We start from the raw sequence: 21,128 nt of genomic DNA on the forward strand, positions 1-21,128 counted from the left end.
TGTGAAATCCGGTTTAAACGGGCTGCAAGGTAAATCGCAAATTAATTACTACCAAATTACTTATTAACACGTGGACAGTTCCAGTAAAATGGTTCCTCTTATCCAAAAAGCTGTTCCTCTTGTTTGTCTTTTTAGTGAGGCACAGATAAGGGTAGTCAGCCCTCTCCAGTGGCCTTGATGGCAGGAGGCAACATAAGAAGCGCTTCTCTGTCTCCCTCCGTCTCTCTCGCTCTAGAGAGCAGACCTCCTAAATGAAAAGCGTTTAAGCCAACTAAAAAGATAAATCACCTCTTCAGTGGCTGCAGCCTGGCCCGCCTTAATTGAGTTTATGAACCGCTCCCTCGAGGGCCGGCTAAAGTTAGCCTCTTGCTTGCGGGCGCTTTCTCCGGCGGCAGTGATTCATCCCCCGCCGCTGCACGACCACATAAATGTCGTGTAGATGTTTGAAATTCGCTCATTATGTTAACAGCGGTTGGTGGTGAATTGCAAGGTTGTTTCCTTTTTTTTTTTTTCCGTTCTTTTTTCGTGTGCCTATTTCGAAGGACAGCTTGTTATGATACACTTTGTTTTAAAATAGTACCTAGTGATTTCAGTGCTTTCGGGGATCGTAGGAAGGAATTGCACAGGGCTTGCTCCAGAATGGCTTTCTAATGGCCTTCAGATATACTCGGTTACTGCTTAATGCGAATTTTGCATGTGAAAAAGAGACATTTTGTAGATGTTTCACAACACCTCTGATTGATTACTATTAAGTATGTCGATCGTTTTGGTCTCGTGATATCGGTTTAAAAAAAAAATAAAGTATCGATGCATCCCTGCCCGTTTTATACGTCGTGAAAACTCTAGACTTGTGTGTTACAACGATTATGCTATCGATTTTGGAATAAATTACCTCACGAGACTTAGAATTTACACTAATAAGCTGCCGATTGGACGGTAAAATCTAACTGAGGTACTTTTGCCAGTTGTACCAATTGTTTCATAACACCTGACATGTTTTTGACTTTTTTTTTAATCATATAGGTACAGTAATATTGAACTTTCCCTGCTTATACTGTTTACATCTAATCGGACATTTTCTTTGCCCTCCAGACAAGCAAAATGAGAATTACCCTTCCCAGTGCCGCATGCATTCTTCTCATTCTCCAGACGTTATGGTGGGGCATATTTGGCCAGTGCGAGGAACCGAGCGAAATCTCCAAACTTAATCTTTCCGTGACGTACGACCTCCCTCGCTTTGTCTCAAACACACCTGTCCAGAATCTTCTAGTTTTCAACGGAAGCGTATACGTCGGCGCTACCAACATTCTTTACGCGTTATCTGCCGACCTCAAGAAAGTCGACGATTATAAGACCGGACCTGTGCACGATGGCCCACAATGCAGTTCTTGTGAATGCTGCACCGGCCAACGTCCCAACGCTAACAACACCAGCATGGCCCTGATAATGGAGACCTACTACGACCCCGAGCTGTTCGTCTGCGGCACGGTCGGGAACGGCGTCTGCAGCCGGTACCTGCTGGAAGACGGTCAGGAAGACGTCGAGGTGGACTGCATGGGTTCCCATAACAAAGACGGCAGCTGCTATGTCGCAGGTCCAGCCGGAACCCGGATCGTGAACGTGGAAGTCGGTAGAGTCGTGAGGTTCTTCGTTGCAAATTCGGAGCCGCTAGATCCGTCTCCAGCTCCACGTCTTCACCACACCATCTCCGTCCGAAAGATGTGGGACACCCAGGACCGCTTCGAGTATGTTTCCGAGCAGTCCTACATGGACCTGAAGCCAGCGTTGCGCGGGAATTATCCTCTGCACTATGTCTATTCCTTCCATAGTGGCTCGTATGTTTATTTCCTCACCGTGCAGCGAGAAAGCAGCTCCAGGGCTTTCCACACGCGAATTGTCCGTATCTGCTCCTCCGACCTGGAGCTTCAACACTACGTGGAAATGCCCTTCGAGTGCATTTACTCGGAGAAAGGGAGACGGAAACGTTCGACCCAGACGGTGTTCAACGTCCTCCAGGCCGCTCACGTAGCCAAAACCGGAAGCAACCTACGCAGGGAGATGGGCTTTAAAGAAGGAGAAGACGTGCTCTTCGCCGCGTTCGCCAAGAGCAAGCCGAACTCCCCCGAGCCCACAGCCAGCTCCACAGTGTGCGTCATCTCTATCGCCGAGATCAACAACTTCTTCAAGGACTTCATGAGGCAGGCCTACACCAAGCCGCTCTACCACTTAACTGGAGCCAAAATGAAGTCCTACAACCAGGTGATTATTTATTTCCTATAAAATATTAAAGATTAAAATAGTGAATTGGTTAGCACATTCGCCTCACACCTCCAGGGTTGGGGGGGTCGATTCCTGCCTCTGCCCTGTGTGCGGAGTTTGCATGTTCTCCCCCTGCTATGGGGGTTTCCTCCGGGTACTCCGGTTTCCTCCCCCAGTCCAAAGATATTCACAGTAGGCTGATTGGCGTGTCCAAAGTGTCTGAATGGGTGTGTGAATGTGTATGTGATTGTGCCCTGAGATGAATTGGCACCCCGTCCAGCGTGTACCCCACCTTGTTCCCCCTGCTCCCTGGGATAGGCTCCAGGTTCCCCACGACCCAGTAGGATAAGCGGTATAGAAAATGCATTAACGGATGGTCTTGAAGGAATTCTCCAACGTATATGTGAATACCCCACACAAGAATTTCACATTTCCTTGTAACCACCAGCACATGTGTGATGAATGCATAGGGAATGTTTTTTTTTTTTTTTTTGGTCACAGCAGAGGTTCCAAAAGTTAAAAAGCTCAAGTTTTTCACATCAAAGTTCCTTTATGACTGGTTTCAACGTTGCCGTCGCTAAAAATAACTTCAAGTGTATAACAGCATGTGTGTATTTTGTGGGACGTTCACCTCTAACGTGACGTGACGCGTCACTTTAACTGTGGCTGCGTACAGTCAGGTCACACACGAAGCTCAGATTCGCTTGGTTTGCTTCCTCCAAAGCTACAGCTGTCTTTATTTCATCTGTATTAATGATAATAATAAATCTACATACTCTACTAGCTAGGTAAGAGCGTTGTTATGGTGAACTTCATGGTTAACAAGTGACCCCAAATGGACTTTTCTCTGACTGTGAGCTTGGCTTTTTGTTTTCTCTTCGTTCTTAACCATCGTGTTTGTAAAATCCATATTCGCATTCAAAAATATTTCCCCGTATTTATTTTCACGTTCGCTTTCTTGCCTTCAGTTGTTCCTCTGAGTCAGAATCACTCGATGTTGTCGTGGAACTAGTGAAGCTAGATGGAAGGGAAAGTGTGATAGCAAACAACAACAACAACAAAAAAACCCAACCCTAAAATAGCCTGTAAATTTGTATGTCATTTAAACCTGGGTTGTTTTTACGCGACTCCGAGTAACAATCGCACTCAGAATCAGTCTTCATCGGTAGCGCGATATACACGTAATCTTCATTTGTAAACAAAACGGATAAAACAAAAGAAGATTGTTGGGTTTCTTCCACGATCCGATTTGGAAATGAAACGGTGGGAAACCGTGGTTTTTAAAATAAGTGTCTGTATAACGCAGAATTAAAACCTCAGCCGTTATACTTTAACGGTAAAGGTCAAAGGGTCGTGTTACTTTCAAACGCTGGAGCAAGACTGTAAAAAGTCATTTAAATGGTGTTAGATCTCCTGAAGATTTTGTGGCTAATAACTCATAAACGCAAATACATCTTCACGCTGAATCAAAATAATTCATGAAAATGTCTTCCTAGACTTCTATTATGAGACTTCTATTCTCAACGCAGGGAAATGCCATGACGTTCTAGTGTCTCACATGTACACTTATCCAGAGGTGGTGGATAGAGATTGTGTGTGTGTGTGGTCATGAGGAACACTGATATGTTACAGAGAACACGTTATAATATTTCATCTAGCAGAGCTGACATTTCGTCACGAGCCCATGGCTTCATCTTCTCCCTCATGTCTATAAATCACCGAGCTGCCTTTCCGTCTCTCTCATCCATCAGCACGGATCGGATCAATCGCTAAACCATTGGAGATCAATAAAGGCATGAATTTAACTCGTGACGACTCCTCGAGCAGTCTGTCGATATACGCTTCCCAGAGTTCATAGCGGTACGGGGTTATATAAGCTAGTCCGCGCACACGACCTGCATAGCTAAAGATGACTCGTAACGACTCCGAGCGCGCTTGATAACGAGACGCCGGCGAGTCGTGACTGAAAAACAGCCGAGGAGGCGCGGTGGTACATTACACGCATCATCAGATAGGAAGCCCAGGGCTTTTAAACTCGACGCCTTTTACAGTTCATCAACATATCGTTCTGAAACGTTTATTGGTTTAGCGGACGCTTTTATCCAACGCGACTTAGAAATGAGGAAATACAAGCAATGCGGAGAACAATAAGTAGCGCTACCTTACAGGATTTATAATTGAGATCTAGAGTGCACAGAGTAGAGGTGTAAGAGCCAGAGTAAGTTTATTTTTTTCTTTTCAATGTGGGGTTGACGTTTTAGGGGTTAGTTATGTGCTCACGGAAGAGGTGGGTCTTTAGCTGTTCTGCGGTCCGGATTGAGGTTGGAAGTTCATTCCACCATTGAAGGACGGCTAGTTTGAAGGTTCTGGAAAGGGACCTCGAGCCACGCCGAGTAGGCACCACTAAGCGTCGTCGTTAACCGATCGCAGATTCCGTGAGGGAGCGTAAGCCTTCAGGAGAGTGTTGAGGTAGAGGGGTGCTGTTCCAGACGAGGTCTTGTACGTGAGCATCAAGGCCTTGAATTGAAACCCAGTGAATTGTTTTATATTACAGCGTATACCACGGCGCTTTTTTTTTTGAATGCTTGATTCTGATTGGTCAGAATGTATTGATAAATTTTTCCATAACATGACAAGCTGCATTTTTCAAAGAGAAATAAATAATAAAAAAAAAAAAACACAGGCTGGTGCGGGAACGACTGCTTATAGCTGCTATAACGTAAGTGAGAACAGGAACTAACTTGTTTCGCAGGCGTTCCACACCGTTAACTGTAACAGTCACTGGATAAAAAGGACGATCTGTCATTCTTTGATTATATATATAAAAAAAAAAATTGTAATTGCTGTAGCACGTGATGGTTGGTTCGTTAGTTAATATACTTTAGTGTAGAAGACTGTTTATTAACTGCAGAGTTACTTTTTGACCTGTTTGCTCTGACTCTGTTTACTCGGAGGTCGCGAAGAAGATTCAAGCTCTTTGAACCTCGGAGACTTGTAAATCCGTCTCGGCTATCTTATCTGAATCTCTGCGGACAGCCTGAGACCTCGAACACCCCGACAGGTGTCCTTTGTGTGCGTGCCGGTCTCCGAAAGGGTCGTTTTAACAGTTCATCTCGACGTAGAAGGAAGTTATTTCCCTCCTGCTCTCTTTCTCTCTCGTCTGTTACAGTTCCTCAGCGCCTTTAGGGCTTCATCTGTACAAACTGTACAAAGTGCTCCCCATTCATCACGTCAGAAAAACCCGGCCGGCTCCGTTCAGGCACCTCAAATATTTTTGTTCCGCGTATCTCCTGTTCTAAACATTGTCATCCGCTCGGCATCGGCGCAGCTTCTATCGCTTTTCGCTACGTCGGTGTACCAGGGCCAAATTCGCTTTTAATGACACTAGATAAGTGCTTTTTACGCCATAGATTACCCCTAAGAGAAGATACAGATCCAGGCAGACACAAACCCTGTCACTCACCTTCAGTGTTTAAAGAAGCCCCAGTTTCAACTTTCCAATAAAGTAAAAACACCTTAAGGAGCAGATAAATTCTTAGTGCCATCGGTTGAGTTTATAACACCGTTCCTAGCAGATGTTGAACGGGCTCGCGTTCGTTTTTGTTATCACTCCTTATCAGGGCAATATAGTCCAGGCTTTAAAACCGCTATGCTGCAAAGATATGTGACGTAATAAGTTGTTTTGGTCTTTTTTTGACTACTGTTTCTTGCTTGTATTCCTGCCACCTGACTGTTAGTGCTGATAAACGTCCAGTGTGCTTAAAAGCTTCACATTAATGAGAAGAAGAGCCTCTTCAAATGATTGACGCCACCGTTTGCCATCACTAAGCAATATTGGTTACGGCGTAACAGAGGCACTATATTTTATATAGGCCTATTATAACAAACTGGAAGTGCATCAATAAGTTTTCTGTGACTTACCAGTACATCGTACATATATAATAACTAGCAGACATGTTTTAAAGTCAAAATTACTATCCGATCAGGCTAGCAATTCGATTAGCGAAACAGCCGGCAGATTGCTTTTAAATTGAATCTGAAACCTCATTGATTATGGTCCGTAAATATAATTCCAACCGAGTGAGCTCTGATCGACGGCCGTTTTAATCACAACAGCGCTCATGGCTGTTTCCAGATCGCGATTTTAAAAGCCGAACGGTACAAACACTTTGGGGCGATTGATTTCACGCCACTTTGTCTTGTGTCATGTTTTAATGGGAAATCACAGTTCTCCGAGGAATGACACGCACACTCGTCTGTTGTACCTCGTACAGATGTGTGTAGATGTTTAAGTCACCTATAAATAACCAGGCTTATTCACGGCAGATTCACACTTAGCAGTTTTAAAGTGCACCTAGTCTGGTGTTTCAGATATTCCCTTTCATGTAGTGTGTTATAGAGCTGTTTGCGAATGTAAAAACGTCTGCAAAGTTTCAAAAATCGAAGCGCACGACAAACGGAGTTATTGACTCATAAAAGAAGGAATCGATTCCGAACAGCTGAAACGAGTCGTTAGTGATTCCAGACTTTACTTCCTGTACTAATCTACGTAGGTTTGTAACAAAAAAACCCCGCCTCTGGTCTTCATCGGCTGCCCGCTGTCAGACGGAGCTGAAACTCGTTATGGTAGTGGGCGTTTCCTTTTCGACAGCGGTAGACCAATCACAACAGACTGAGACATCTGACCAATCAGAGCAGAGTATGCTCTCTGAAAGGAGGAGTTTAGAATGAATCATTTAGAAAGGATCATTTAACGAGTCGTTTTTGACACTAGTGGAAAAAGCTATTGCTGCAGTTTAAATGATGAGCACATTAACGTGTTTTTTGACCTCGAATGCATGTAAATCTATTGGATGAGAGATTTAAAACAAAATTAGGCACGTTTCAAAACCATAATAGGTGCGCTTTAAGGAAAAAAATAAGTCCCCGACTAATCAGCATGATTCATTTCTTTGATATCTAATATAGTACTGCTATGTTGTCTTTTCTATGTGAAACCATACTGTTTAAGTGCAGCTGGAGTGCAGTACATTTATTGTAGCCACACCCACAAAACTCCATAAAAGGCAAAGTTCAGAGAAAGCTACAAAATGGCAACTAAACGGCGAAAGAGTGCCTCCCCGTCTTCCTGTTTTCCAGTTTACTTTTGTCCTATTCGTATTTGTTTTGACTTAAATTCACGCGTTTGATTGAAGTAAGTGAACGATTTAAACTTGACAGCACGCAAAAACACTTTGCTAATTATAAGGTTGACATTAGTCTCCTTATACATAAAATTGACACAAGCTAGGATACTAACTGCAACACTTTTCTGCCGCGAAAGATTTATGAAATATTTGTATCATTTGTATCTAGCCTGTTACGTCGGTAAACACTCAGCCTGCGTTCTTTATTGATGGTTTGAGGACAGAGTGTCCTTTGGTGTAATTAGGACCTGGCACGTACGACGGCGAACGAGCTGCGGCGTGTGTACTTGTGTGCTGCTGCCCGGTCATGTTGGTATTTGCACGGAGTGGCGAAACCGAGCGTCGTTCGTAGGTCAGGGCTCGGCTGCGGGGAGGTTTCCTGCTCGCTGCGGAGGAATAAATATCACAGGGTGAAAGGCAACGTGCCTGTCGCGTCCTGCCTGCTCGCTCTTGCTTCTCCCTGGTAACGTGTACACATGGCTGAGTGGGAGACGGTGAATGCAGATGCAAGTGCAGGAATGTTATGAGAGCTGCCTCGCAATTATATGGTGGAGTCTGTGGAGGCAGCTTGAGTCAGACACACACACACACACACACACACACACACACACACACACAGTAGGTTCCAACGGTCTAAACAGGTGGATGTATGCAGCTGCATGTTTACACACGGCGTCACGCTCTGCTCCTGCGTGACTCTGGACCATCATGGCGCCGGGAGGAGATCAGGCAGCTGGCACTCAGGTGCATGACGTCGCACTTTCGGTCTCTCACTCACAGTCTCTCACACACACACACACACACACAGCACCTGTCCCATATGACGTGCTGTTGCCTGACAGACACGACAGTTTAACAACCAGAGAAAGATTAAAACACAACCCTTATTGAATCTGTAGCTTTCTCTAAACTTCCCCTCCCCCATTTCCTCCCAGATGTGTTCTTGGCCAAATCCCTCCCTTATGATGCAGCATCTACATGGTGAAAGCCAACACGTGCTTCCTCCATGTGAATCCAGCCATCTTTTCAAACTGCTGCGTCAAAGGTTGGCGTAACACACTCAGAGGAAAGCCCTTTCCATCCTCTTCTGCATACACGAGCTCACAGACTCTCACGATTGACAAGGCGCCCCTCCCAGCCAGCGAGCACGGCCAGTTTTGATGTCTGGGAGTCATCATCGATCTCCGGACAGTGAAGCAAACGCTTTTCCATTCGTACTACTCTGGAACCCAGCTTTATTTAAATACTCTTCACGGTGCTGCGACACGGATCGCTTGAGGGTCTGGTTGACTAGCTGGATGATAAACCCGCTGATAAAACTCTTCCCACATGCCGTCACCTCGTGGTTGAACATACCGAGAAGACGCTAGCCCATGACATGCTGTGACAGAACACTACATCTCACAACTTGCTGACGTTTTGTAAACACAATTTGTTACATGATCTTATTCTTGTTTGTCACCGCACTTAACTAGCTGACTATATCGCTCACATATGTTACGCTAGCACATAATGTCAGCTGACACTTTTTAGCCTCACCAATTAGGTTTCAGAGCTTTCAGTTAGCTAATCGTTTTATCATTTGTCCATCCTTGTGCTTTATTAAATGCTCGATTATTTACTTACAGTAATAGATGAATGTCCTATATGTACTGTATGTAAAGTTTACGTTTTAAAATACACGTCAGTGTGTGTGTGTGTGTGTGTGGGTGGGTGTGCACGAGCGTGTAAGTGTGTGTGAGTATCTGTGTTTGTCTAGTGGGGAGACACGAAGTCATATAAAGCAGATAAAGGCAAATCATAAACCTCGGATTCCACGGACGCAACCTGTCGTCTGTTTTCGCCGCTCTTATAACGTTCTCCTTAGGCACGTTGTTCCAGTCACGCCAAGTCGTTTATTTACAGGTAACACACGCTCGTCTTTTATGCTGCCTTCCAGCACTGGATTCCTGTCAGCTCTGCATTAGGCTTAATTCAGGTACATGCGTAAGCTGTCAAGTCGTCCTGATGAGTCACTCGCCTGTAGGCACCCGTGTTAATCCGTATCGTTCATTCGCTATGACTCCCACTTCCTCGTTTTTGCTGCTTGTGGTAATTTCCTGCTTTCATGGATTGTGAGTTTCATCAAAGCTCGTTTTTTTTTTTTTTTTTTTGGTCGTAATGCATCGTTTACTTTATTACGTAGACAGACGAATCGTATGAATTATTCAGTAACTCCAGTGAAGCTAACGGAAGAGGTGTGTAGGTACAGGAGTCAAAGTTTAAAAGGTTAACTCGGATCGCAAAACCTGCCGAAGCGGCACACGAGGCCGCTTCGGCTCTGTTTGAACCTGAATTGATACGGTCTTTATTGTTCTCACGTTTACGACTCTATCAGAAGGAGTGACACAATGGGCCTGTTGGATCCTGTGTGAACGCAGGTGAAGGAGGGAAGCCCGGCCCGGCCGCCGCGCTGACCATACGCTCTTATCAGCAGCCGAACTCACACAATGCAAACGGCAAATAAGAGCTTATCTGAGCCAATCCTGTGTGCTCTTTTCCTGTGTGCTCGCTCACTCAGCTCTTACTAAGACGTCTTCCTCAGCTCGTTAAATCACCTGCTGAAAGGAGAGCAAGCTTTACCTGACACCCCGGGTTGTGGATTTAGCGGCGCGTGAAAAGATCCTGTTTGGTCAACTGATCGAAGGAACAGTGGTGTTATTTGACAGATAAATAAAGAAGAACCTCTTCCTCGACTCTGAGCGAACGTGAATAAAGTTTGAAACAGGAGAAAAGAAATCCGCCCCAGTTAATTAGACTTGTTCTACCAAAGATAATCTCACCTGGATGCTAGACTTGTACTGCAACTTGTACTTCCCCGCTTACAACCAGGCAAAACCGCGGTAAACGCCCCCTCGCCTTGAAATTTCCACTCATCGACTTGGGATAGTCTTCTCACCTACCAGAATTCCCCAAATCAACATGGCCGCTTACACTGCGAACAGTGTAAAGTTCTTTTATAGCAGTATTGACTTTCGATCAGTGAATATACAGACACAGCACTTGCTTAAATCTATAACTGACCATACTAATCACCGTTTTGAGGACGTAACCATAAACAGAGTTATCACTAGCGTTAGACAACGAGCTTGTTGCTTTAAAGGTCCTAAAGAAGAAAAGCACCAATAGCCACTCAGGCCTGTAACTGTGAAAGCGAGATTAAAGCTTCTTATAAGCGATACATGCGCTGATGGAGCAAACAAAAGGCACGCTTTCATGAAGGCGTCCATGTTGTTTTGGGTTTTTTTGTGTATTGAACGCTCTAGGCCTCTAGGCGATACGACAAAAATATCATATCATGATACCTGAGGACATTTCTACGATATGAGACACGTATCACGATTTAGAGTTTAGCTATCAAACTGTCTGCAAAAAAGGAGTAAAATAAAGAAAAAAACGTTAAACTGACTTTGATGGTACTTTTCTTTAATGCCTAAAAAGACATAGAAGTTTTTTTTTTTTTTTTTTCCGGTGACGTCAAATCAACGGCATCCTTTCAGCACCGTTTAATTTGTGATTATTAAAAATGTTTAAAAAAAATACATCGCCATACCAACGATATCTCAGAAAAGTGTATCGCGTAATCATTTATCACAATATGGATGTTATATCGATATATCGCCCAGTCCTAGAACGTCCCTAGGTGGAACATGACGTTACCACGAACACGGCGTTATACATAAATACCCCGACGCTCACACTGAACATCCTTTCACCTCACTCAGCACTGACGTTAGTGTATAACTGTAGAAGAGTCTATCTAATCCCACTATCCGGTGTCACCCAAAAGAGGACTGGTTTCAATTCGATTCTGGTTCCTCTCAAGGTTCCTCCTCAGAGACTGTTACCTCACCACTGTCACCTCTGGCTTGTTCATTAAGGATCTAAATCACATCTGGATTTCTGTAAATCAGCTTTGTGACAGCGTGTATTGGTAAAAGCCAATCGATTTTAATCAAACACGAACAGGATTTGGGTGTGGCCTCGTTTCTTTCTGAAACAAACCACACCGTAGTGTTTTCTTACTGTTGCACTGCTAACTAGCTAGCTGCTAGGGCGTTAGCTGCTCACCTCGAAACTGTTGTTCCCTCGAAAATCACTCCGGATCGGCATTAAAAATCAGCCACACCCCCAGCCTGGTTCAGAAAATTTTACGAGCCAGAAGCGTCTGTTTCTTTACCCTGCTCCTGGGAACGGATCCTTTAAGTAAACTGCGAGCAGAAAGCTTTTATTTAAATTACTAACTCATTTTATTCAGTGTCCAACCCAAAGCTCATGTCGAGTCTGGATGTGTGCCCTTCCTTTAAAACAGATGTGTTTTTAATAACGCTGTCTTTTAAACAGGAACCCCAAAAGCCCTCTGAAGGGTGAAAAAAAAAAAAAAGATAGATGAGAAGCCAGTGGTTTCACAAGTGTGAAAACTCGGCACAATGATCCATTGTTTTCTCGGTGTTTCTGTTCTCCACACGTTACAGCCACGTTTGTTTTCCTTTTTACTGCATGGATTCAAAGCACTTAATAAACTGGCTGGCTGGTGCTTAGAGGGTAAATCATAAAAAAATAAGGACTGCCACCTGTTTACTGTCTCTGTTTTTCTGAGGAGCGTGAATATTTAGTTAGTTGTGTTTTGCCAGTGAGCTGATGTGGATTAAATCTTATGTTTGTACCCAGAGTGTGAAAAATGCACATTTTTTATAATACCGTACAGGCGTAGTGATATACAGTAAGAAAGGAATGAAACCAGGGTGGAGACAGGCTGTCATTTCATCTCATTTTCTTGCATGTGCGAGAACCTATAGGGCACATCATCTCATTTTCTTCACTGTTAGCGCACCCTAGAGGGCATTTCATCACGATTTGTTGCACATAGAAGCACCCTAGAGGGCACTTCATCACAATGTCTTGCACTTACTAGCACCCTAGCGGGCACTTCATCACAATGTCTTGCACTTACTAGCACCCTAGCGGGCACATTGTCGCATTTTCTCCACTGTTATGGCACCCTAGAGATCACTTCATCACCTTTTCTCACACATAGGAGCACCCTAGAGGGCATGTCATCATATTTTCTCCACTGTTATGACACCCTAGAGGGCACTTCATCAGCTTTTCTCACACATGGGAGCACCCTAGAGGGCATGTCATCGTATTTTCTCCACTGTTCTGGCACCCCAGAGGGCACTTCATCACCTTTTCTCACACATAGGAGCACCCTAGAAGGCACATAGGGGCATAAGAGTTAATTGAATCACATTTTCTTGCTCATATGAGCACCCTAGCAGGCACGTCATGTTTTCTTCACTGTTAGGTCACCCTAGAGGGCACTTGATCACATTTTCTCCACCGTAAGGACACTGTAGAGGGCACTTAATCACAGTTTGTCTACCATAGGGGCATGTTTTATGTACCACAGGGGCTCCCTAGAGGGCATGTTTGCTGTGCATTTTCAACCATGGGGGCACTCAGTGTTGTGCTGTAAGAGAAAAATAATCAACAACAGGGTGGTGAGATGAAGCGGAGTTACTGTTACCACACCAGAGTTTTCATTTTCCTATGACAGCACATCCTGAAGTGTATTATTATTATTCCTTTGACACCACAGCAATTTTCCCACAATTACAATGTTTTATTTATTGAAGAAAGACGTCATATGATGTATATGTTTATAGTTACATTTAACATTGTGGAACCTTAGGCAAAACAAGTTAGTTCCTGTTCTCACTTACAGTAGGTTTATAGCCACAATAAACAGTCGTTCCCTCACCAGCCTCTCTTTTTCCCTCTCTTGAAGTTAATAAGTGGAAAAAAAAACTCCATGCAGCTTGTCATGTTACTGAGAAACCGCAAGGCGTAAACTCCTCTGTGCTGTAGATATCAGAAAACTTAAACTTACAGTGTTCCCTCTGACTGTTACAAAAGTGCTGGCACTGGAGACTCCTCCTCCTTACAGAAAACTTCACCATATCAGTGATTACACACAATTTTCTAATCTGTTCATGTGGCCCGTCTACCATGAACAAGCTGTTACTATAAGAGAAATCTAACCATCTAACCATCTAACTATAGAAACCATAACGTATCAGACCGAGCGCATGAATTTAACCCTGCGATCTGAGAGCTGCACCACTGACAGAGCTGTTATAGAAGGTTAATGAACACCTTCTGACCGATCGATGAGGTATAAACCAGACGTAAAGCATGTTAACATTTTAAAGCGTGTTTACCGCTCTTTACCTTTGAAAAACAAACGCACACATTAGATTTCTCTTAAATCACACCTGAGTCGGACTTGTTTTGACAGGCCTCCCTAAGGCGTGTGGAGGAAACGTCGTTTGTTCTCGGCTCACAGCTGAGTCTGTCCCTCCCACATTGTGTTTTGTAGAACTGAACTTGTCTTGTCCGGTATGAGTACGAACACACACACACACACACACACACACACACACACACACACACACACACACACACACAGTCCTGCTGCACTCAGCTACAAGATTTACAGCCAAAGAAAAGTGGCTTGTTGACATCTGGCCTAAATGAGAGAGCATTTAAAGCATTAGGTGCCTTTCACAACACGACATAGTAATACAGAACGGAACGTGTTCATTGGCAGGTCTCCTTTAAGGAGCTCTTGTTGACTTTAGATAGCTAGCTGTTTTTTCTTTTTCTTTTTGGAGCTCTGATATCACACACTAGGAGGCTGAGATCTGTTGTTTAAGGATGTTGAAGAGTCCTGGGAACTAGCAAAGTCTCAGGGTGAAAGTTCTCCGTTCACACTTCTGGATTTCTTTTAATGTCCTTTTTTCCCCCCCTGCATTTTGGCCTCACATCCACATGAAATCAGCATTATGAGTCACAGAAGGAAACTCCATTTTCGCTGTGTTAGGAAAGTGTGTGACGGGGTTCCGTTTTTGGTACTGCTCTCGGATCCATCGCTCCGGCGCTTTAAACCGTGCTGTAAACACAGATTCCAGATAATATCCGAGTGAAAATGTTGTATTCGAGTGTATGCTTGAACAGACCTCATTATCCTTTGTTTGTTTTTTTTTGTATTAGGACCTGACTCTGAGCAAGATAAAGCGGTTACTAAAAGATAAACGAACTTCCTTTCAGCCATGATGGCGGTTTTTCCGCATTTTGCCTTCTCTACCGTTCAATACGCAGCTCTTAACGTCATTCTTAAGGGCGTTTGACATAACAGTTTATGATGTACATTTCTGTCACTGGACTGGCGTGGTCCTGTGTGCATATTTTCCAAAACGTATCTGTGTGGAACTGCATTTTCCCAAAATTTTGTCTGGACGTGTCCTCAAGAAGACCAAAAGAAATCTCATTTTACTAGACCACAATTGAGAGCAGAAGTTCGAGATTCCTGCAAGTGGTTACTGTGAAAAAGAATCCGCTGCATACGTCTGGTTCATTTAAAGCCACAATTTGCACCATCATTCATGAAGGAGCGTAAGATCATCAAAGAGGGAAAAATGTCTTCCAATCCCTTACGCTCAAGTGGAATTGATTGTCCCGGAGCGCCGCAAACCAGACATTTGCGTGCTTTTTACATTTTTTTTTTTTTTTTTTTTGGTTTATAGTTCATATTTTCAAAATGTCACTGTCAAGATTTTATTTCGTTTTGTGCCAAGCTTTTTCTCCTTCACTCACATGCCCGTATTAGCTTTATGTTCTAACATGACTGTGGATGTAGGAGAGGGATCCTTAAGCCGTGACTCATCTTGTCTGCTTTAATAAACGACCATTTTTACTCTAATGCTCCGAATAGCTCCACACTGTAACAGTAAATGATGAGAGTTCACCCGAGCCGTCCTGATCGTTACATTATGCCTCTTTCGTTTGCGTTGCTCTAATTGGATGGATGTTCATGGCTCAGGAGAGATTCTGTAAATACTTTGGGAACCTCTACGCTGCTTGAAGGATCTTTATGCCAGGAAGTGGAAAAGCGACTCCGGCATCAGTCAGGCGTGCAGCAGTGACGGACGGTTTTATTTTTAAAGTCTCTCCTGGCTGCAAGGAGTTTTATATCCGCCATATTTTGTTATTCCTCTTTAATTCTTCAGTTTAAAATCTGGACCATGAAGTGATACTGAACACGAAACTTAAGCAAGGAGCAAATCCTGCTCCTCATGGATCTATTAAACGCAGAGCAGGTCCAGGCTTACATTTCTCCCTCTAAATGCCTATTACTATTACGTTCAGTGGTGGAGAAATCATAAATACATTAGCCAGCCCACTAGGCAAGTGAAGGCTCCAATGTACTTCCCCAGTCCATTGGATTTTAATTAAATACGCTGAAGTGCTGGCGATATATCCTCATCTGATTTTTATAATAGTTACAGAATAAAATGAAGAACTGGATAATAAGCTATGAGTTTTGAACATGGAGATTTTAATGTATTTTTCTTCCACAATGTGGTGTATTTGCGAGTGAAACGCCATATTTGGACGGGCAGGAGTTTGATTGGCTTATGAAAAGTGGGCGATTCAAAAACAAAACACAGAGTCACATATAGAGGATAGATACCACCGGTATGTTCGTTTGAGGATGTGGACAAAATCCAGTGAACAAAAGTGGACGAAAGAAGAAAATTTCATCCCAGGAATAAGACAAGAATGTGTGTTGTGAGCCTTCTCCCCTGGGAACAGAGGTGCTGACTCAAATACTGACTCCGAATCGTATCAGTATCTTGATATCTTGTCTTTGGCGTTTGGCTAGGATTATATTTAATACTAAACAAACGCCTCCAGAGGCGCTGCAATTTAGATGAAAATTTCATACAAACAAGAATTTGATCTTTTATGTGATTAGTACTGATGAATCATCACAGTCTGACCAAGGACATGAGCAAGGGAAAAGGGGGGGGGGAAAGGTCAGTTTTGATTTCAGCTTGAAGAGAACTGGAAGGATGCACAGATCAGGGACGAACTAAAACAATGCTTTGGATAAAGGCTAATCCTAAAATGAATAAACATGAACTTAAAATTAATTTTGGAATAGATGTGGAAGTCTGTGTTGCTATCCAGATGTTTGATCATTCCCACAGTGGTGTGTGTTTTTTTCTGAATTAGGCAGCCCCGAGTGTTTTAAACCCCCTGCTCAATGCTGCGCTCTAATCCAACCTTATTACCCGCTTCTCTAATTACCCCCACACTGCTGATCTCCATGACCCAGTAATCTAAGAAACTCCACCAACACCAGAGTCGGGTTGCTCTGTAGCGTGCAGGTGGAGCTGCCCTTCCAATAACAACTACTATGTCTACGCTGAGCTAAGACTGAGCTGCCCAGGGTCAAAATGTCGTGTTATTTCAGCCAGAGGGCAGATGATTGCGTTGAGCTCCAGAACTTCTGCAATCCCAGGAAGCTCCGGTCCTATGTATGACTGCAGCGGCATCTCCAGTGCACTGTACCTCAGCCTGAGGGAGAACAGCGAACATGTGGAGGTGACATTTTGGCCTTCAGATCTCCTTACACCCAGATCAGGCCTCACAGAGGAGACGCCGAAGGCCGTAAAGCTGTAAAACACCAAAGGTGGATCTCAGTAACCCAATCAGCCGTCCATTGTGCTGGACACAATATGAATCGCTCTAAATGTTACACTGGAGCCATTTTTGTGCAGGCCCATTATCAGGGTAATAACACTGTGCCGCAGGACAGTATTTTGGGAGATTTAAAAGTTTCAAAATATCAGATACCTGCAGGATTCTTTGGCTGAGGATAAATATTGCGTTGTCTGTATGTCAACAGTATCAAGACTTGGGTATATGTTATTTTCTCATAGAGAACACAGAGTCCATGATGCGTTATTATGTAAATGTACTGAAACTTTTCCATAAATGTACAACTATGCAAATGAAGCTTTGTCTAATTACATGTGTGTGAATTTTTGCATAGAATACAATTTAAAAATCCAACAATAATCAACGTTTTGAGAAATTCCTCTTTAATAAGTTACTGAATTCGGGATAGGAATAAACACGTACAATTCTCTGACTGATTTAAACTTTAAAGAATAAGGAGAGACAGAGAAACCTAATACCACAAAACCCTATAATCTATAGAAAGCTCTTCGGCATTAGTCCCTCTGAGACCGACCTGCCTCAGTGGAGAAAGTCTCAAAGTAATAGCTGCTGAAACCTGTCAAAACAGTACTCTTGTTTTTCATTTTCAACCCTTGATCCACTACTTTGTCTACACAGGAGAGGAGGCATGCACATTTTTCTTCTCCATCTTTCTCAATCTGTGCAGCGACTATCACTATTTCCTTCAACCTTGTTTTTGGGGTGATAAGCCAATCTAATTCAGAATTCTAGTTCAATTTGTAGCTGATGATACAGAGGACGCATCAAAGCAGCCTGTCCACACTGGCCTGCCTCTTCTTACACGTCTCTCTCCACCTCATATCACATCAGAGATTGAGCTGTCTGTGGCAGACATTCCTCTGTCTCTCTCATCATGTGGTATCTGGTGATGCAGTCCTATAGGTCTCCAGCATGTCTCACTCCCTCTCACCTGGCTGTGGTACAGTAAGTTTGTCCCTGGCTGGCTCGGCGTCTACTCGAGCTGGTAACGGGAGCAGGTCCTATTGCTCTTCTGGCCTGATTTATCACCTGCCTGTATTGTTCTCTGCAGCTTCAAAGCTCCCCTTTGAGACGTGCCCTCAAATGAAGCTGTGAGTTTCGCTCTGAGTGCAGTCCTGGCTGTGACTCATACGTCTTACTCACCATGGTAAAGCACGAGTGAAAAGAATTCTCTGAAAAGAATTATGGGATTGGTGCTATAAGTAATGCAGCCTTCTGTATTGTTGCTCTCTCTTTCTCCTCCCTTTTTGCCCCAGCTTGGCTGGCATGGCGTAAACTGACTTTCTCCTGCCCTTATGAACTTTTGTGTAGTTGTGTTGCCACTACCATTCTACAGTGAAACAGTACACCAGCTGAGCTGGTGTGATCCCACTCTTAATCATTAACCGCCTGCTCGCTGTACTTGGTTGAGCCCTTTAGTCATGGTCTCTGGTGCCAGGGTCTGGTTTCATTAATAATTGATGACTCCTTGGCCTTCATGCTGGGTTCTGTGCTAGCTTGACCAGCCTTAACTCTCCCATCCTCCACCTTTGGTGGCAGGTGGTTTGGACTCACAAAAAAAGTTAGTTCCAGTTGGAAAAGCCTGTCTAAAGGTGTGCTTTCACACTCGAGTCCATACACCGGACCGACTCTTGGCTTATTTGGGAGAAGGTGTTGTTATCGCAAGTTTGTTTTTACAAATGATTTAAATGAGTCTATTTTTTTTACTTGGATTTGAAACTGATCAGTAGTTCGGGAGTAAATAGGAGGTAACATAACTATTTTAAGCAGTCATGCTGTTTAACACTCGGTCATGGTGCAAAACTTATCTGAAATCACTCTAAGCAAACTCCAGAGTTGAGGCATGCACAGGATTGTTTTTTACTCCCGTTCTGACCAATCCCTCCTGCTTCCAAAGGAATTCTGACCAATCCTTCCTGCTCCTGAAGGAATTCTGACCAATCCATCCTGCTCCTGAAGGAATTCTGACCAATCCTTCCTGCTTCCAAAGGAATTCTGACCAATCCTTCCTGCTCCTGAAGGAATTCTGATCAATCCCTCCTGCTTCCAAAGGAATTCTGACCAATCCCTCCTGCTCCTGAAGAAATTCTGATCAATCCCTCCTGCTTCCAAAGCAATTCTGACCAGTCCTTCCTGCTCATGAAGGAATTCTGACCAATCCATCCTGCTCCTGAAGGAATTCTGACCAATCTCTCCTGCTTCCAAAGGAATTCTGACCAATCCCTCCTGCTCCTGAAGGAATTCTGACCAATCCCTCCTGCTCCCTGAAAGAATTCTAGCCAGTCCCACTTACTCCTCATCAATCCCACTCACTTCGGCAAGGAGTTTGACCAATCCCACCTGCTTCAGCAGAAAGTTTCTCCAATCCTTCCCACTCCAGCAGAGATTTTGACCATTCCCACCTGTGAATTCAGAAAGTTTGTCAAATCCCACCCACTCCTGCAGACCTTCATGCCAAATTCTGTTTCCACAATTATGTTTGCACCTGCCTGAGATATGTTCTAACGATTTCTATTGACTTGTTTCTATTTCCCAAAATACACACAAATGATTCATTAACACCACAACAACCCTAATAAAGCAGTTACTGGTGGTAAATGAGCAACCTGCTGTGCTCAGTACATGCCTATTTTAGTGAACCACCCAATCCTGTTCACATGAGCCTAAAAAACTGCCCACTTCCATGACTTCCCTGATCCCAGATAATCTGCACACTAGAGTGGTAGCTCAGTGGGTAAGATGTCTGATTACTGATTAGCAGGTTGTGAATTCAAGTCCTGGCAACCCCACATCTGTCACTGCTCAGTTGTATAAATTAAATAACTGTAAGTTGCTCTGGGTAAGTGCATCTGCTCTAAATGCACACCTTTACTCCAGACAAGCGGCCAGAGAATCTAAGTTTGAATATGGCTTTATTAAGCCACCAAATGTGTTGAACTCTTGGTGCAAACAGACTCAGGTTGGAAATGTTTTTTTCCCCATAACTTTTTGAAAAGCTGCTTTAGAATACGTTAAGAGACCAGAATGCTGCACATATCCATAAAACGATGTAGGAAACACTAGATCAGCCACCAAACTCCACAGGTTGTTGCGATCACAGCCAAAGAAAGCTGGACAGCAGGAGAGTTTCACATTCCTCCCAATTTCTCATGAACCCCTGCCATCTGCGAGCTCAGCCGTCCGAATGTGGCAGGGAAGATTCGAGCTCCATGGGAGAAGACACATGGCTAAGCTCTGTTATGCAAGGGCCCTTTCTGGAGCAGTTGATTACGAGATACAATAAGGGTTTTTTGTTTTTCCTCAAGCAGTCCATTAAATGCATTTAGTACGGTGGCTTTGAAAACAGACCCCCCTGCCAGTAAAACACTTGTGCTGCTGATTATATCATGTATACAACTCTATTACAGCATACTTGTTATACATGTGGAATTCTTGGGATTTAGATTCTTGGGATCTTTTTTTTTTTTTACTATTTGCAGAGCTCATTTGATGATTCGTTTGGCTGTGGGAAGCATGACAAAGGCTACAGGTTGGAGGTTAAAGGAACCAATCCACGTAAAGACTGGTTTAACGGCCGCTTCAGGGACGTTCTCCTCACCTCCATCGCCGTGGTACCCGTGCAGGAACACACAGTGGCTACCCTTGGGACTGCAGATGGGAGAGTCATCCAGGTAAGGAGGAACAGATAAAGGAATGTTATAGATACACAAGTGAAGAAAATACTAGGGCTGGGCAATAAGATGATATAATAAAAATATCATGATAAATGCACTTCTTTTCTGCAGGTATCATTGGTATCATGAACGTTGTTTAAAAAAAATAATAATTACAAACTAAATGAGACTGAATGAAAGTTTGAATTTGTCATTTTTTACAGGTTTTTGTTAGAATTTAGTTTTGGTAGACATTAATGTAATGTAATTATCATACTCAGTTTAAAAGTTTTTCATTTTTACAGTTTTAATCACAGCACTTCCACTTTGCTGGCAGTTTGTTAACTAAATGATATAGCGTGATGCATATTGTGTTTTCATACGATATTTTTGCCATATC

General features: G+C 43.5%; 1 protein-coding gene across 3 annotated transcripts in view; it reads left to right on the plus strand.

The window, feature by feature from the left end:
* met (MET proto-oncogene, receptor tyrosine kinase) overlaps nt 1-21,128 on the plus strand; it is a 61,892-nt gene that overhangs the window by 1,813 nt on the left and 38,951 nt on the right. For all 3 annotated transcript variants that reach the window (XM_017474323.3, XM_017474324.3, XM_017474322.3), the window contains 2 exons: nt 1,093-2,259; nt 20,555-20,746. In XM_017474323.3, coding sequence (XP_017329812.1) covers nt 1,102-2,259; nt 20,555-20,746 — 1,350 coding nt within the window. In that variant the 5' untranslated portion in view covers nt 1,093-1,101. The remainder of the gene's footprint in view (nt 1-1,092; nt 2,260-20,554; nt 20,747-21,128) is intronic.

The sequence above is a fragment of the Ictalurus punctatus genome, chromosome 8, assembly GCF_001660625.3.
Source record: "Ictalurus punctatus breed USDA103 chromosome 8, Coco_2.0, whole genome shotgun sequence".
Classification (NCBI taxonomy): Eukaryota; Metazoa; Chordata; class Actinopteri; order Siluriformes; family Ictaluridae; genus Ictalurus; species Ictalurus punctatus.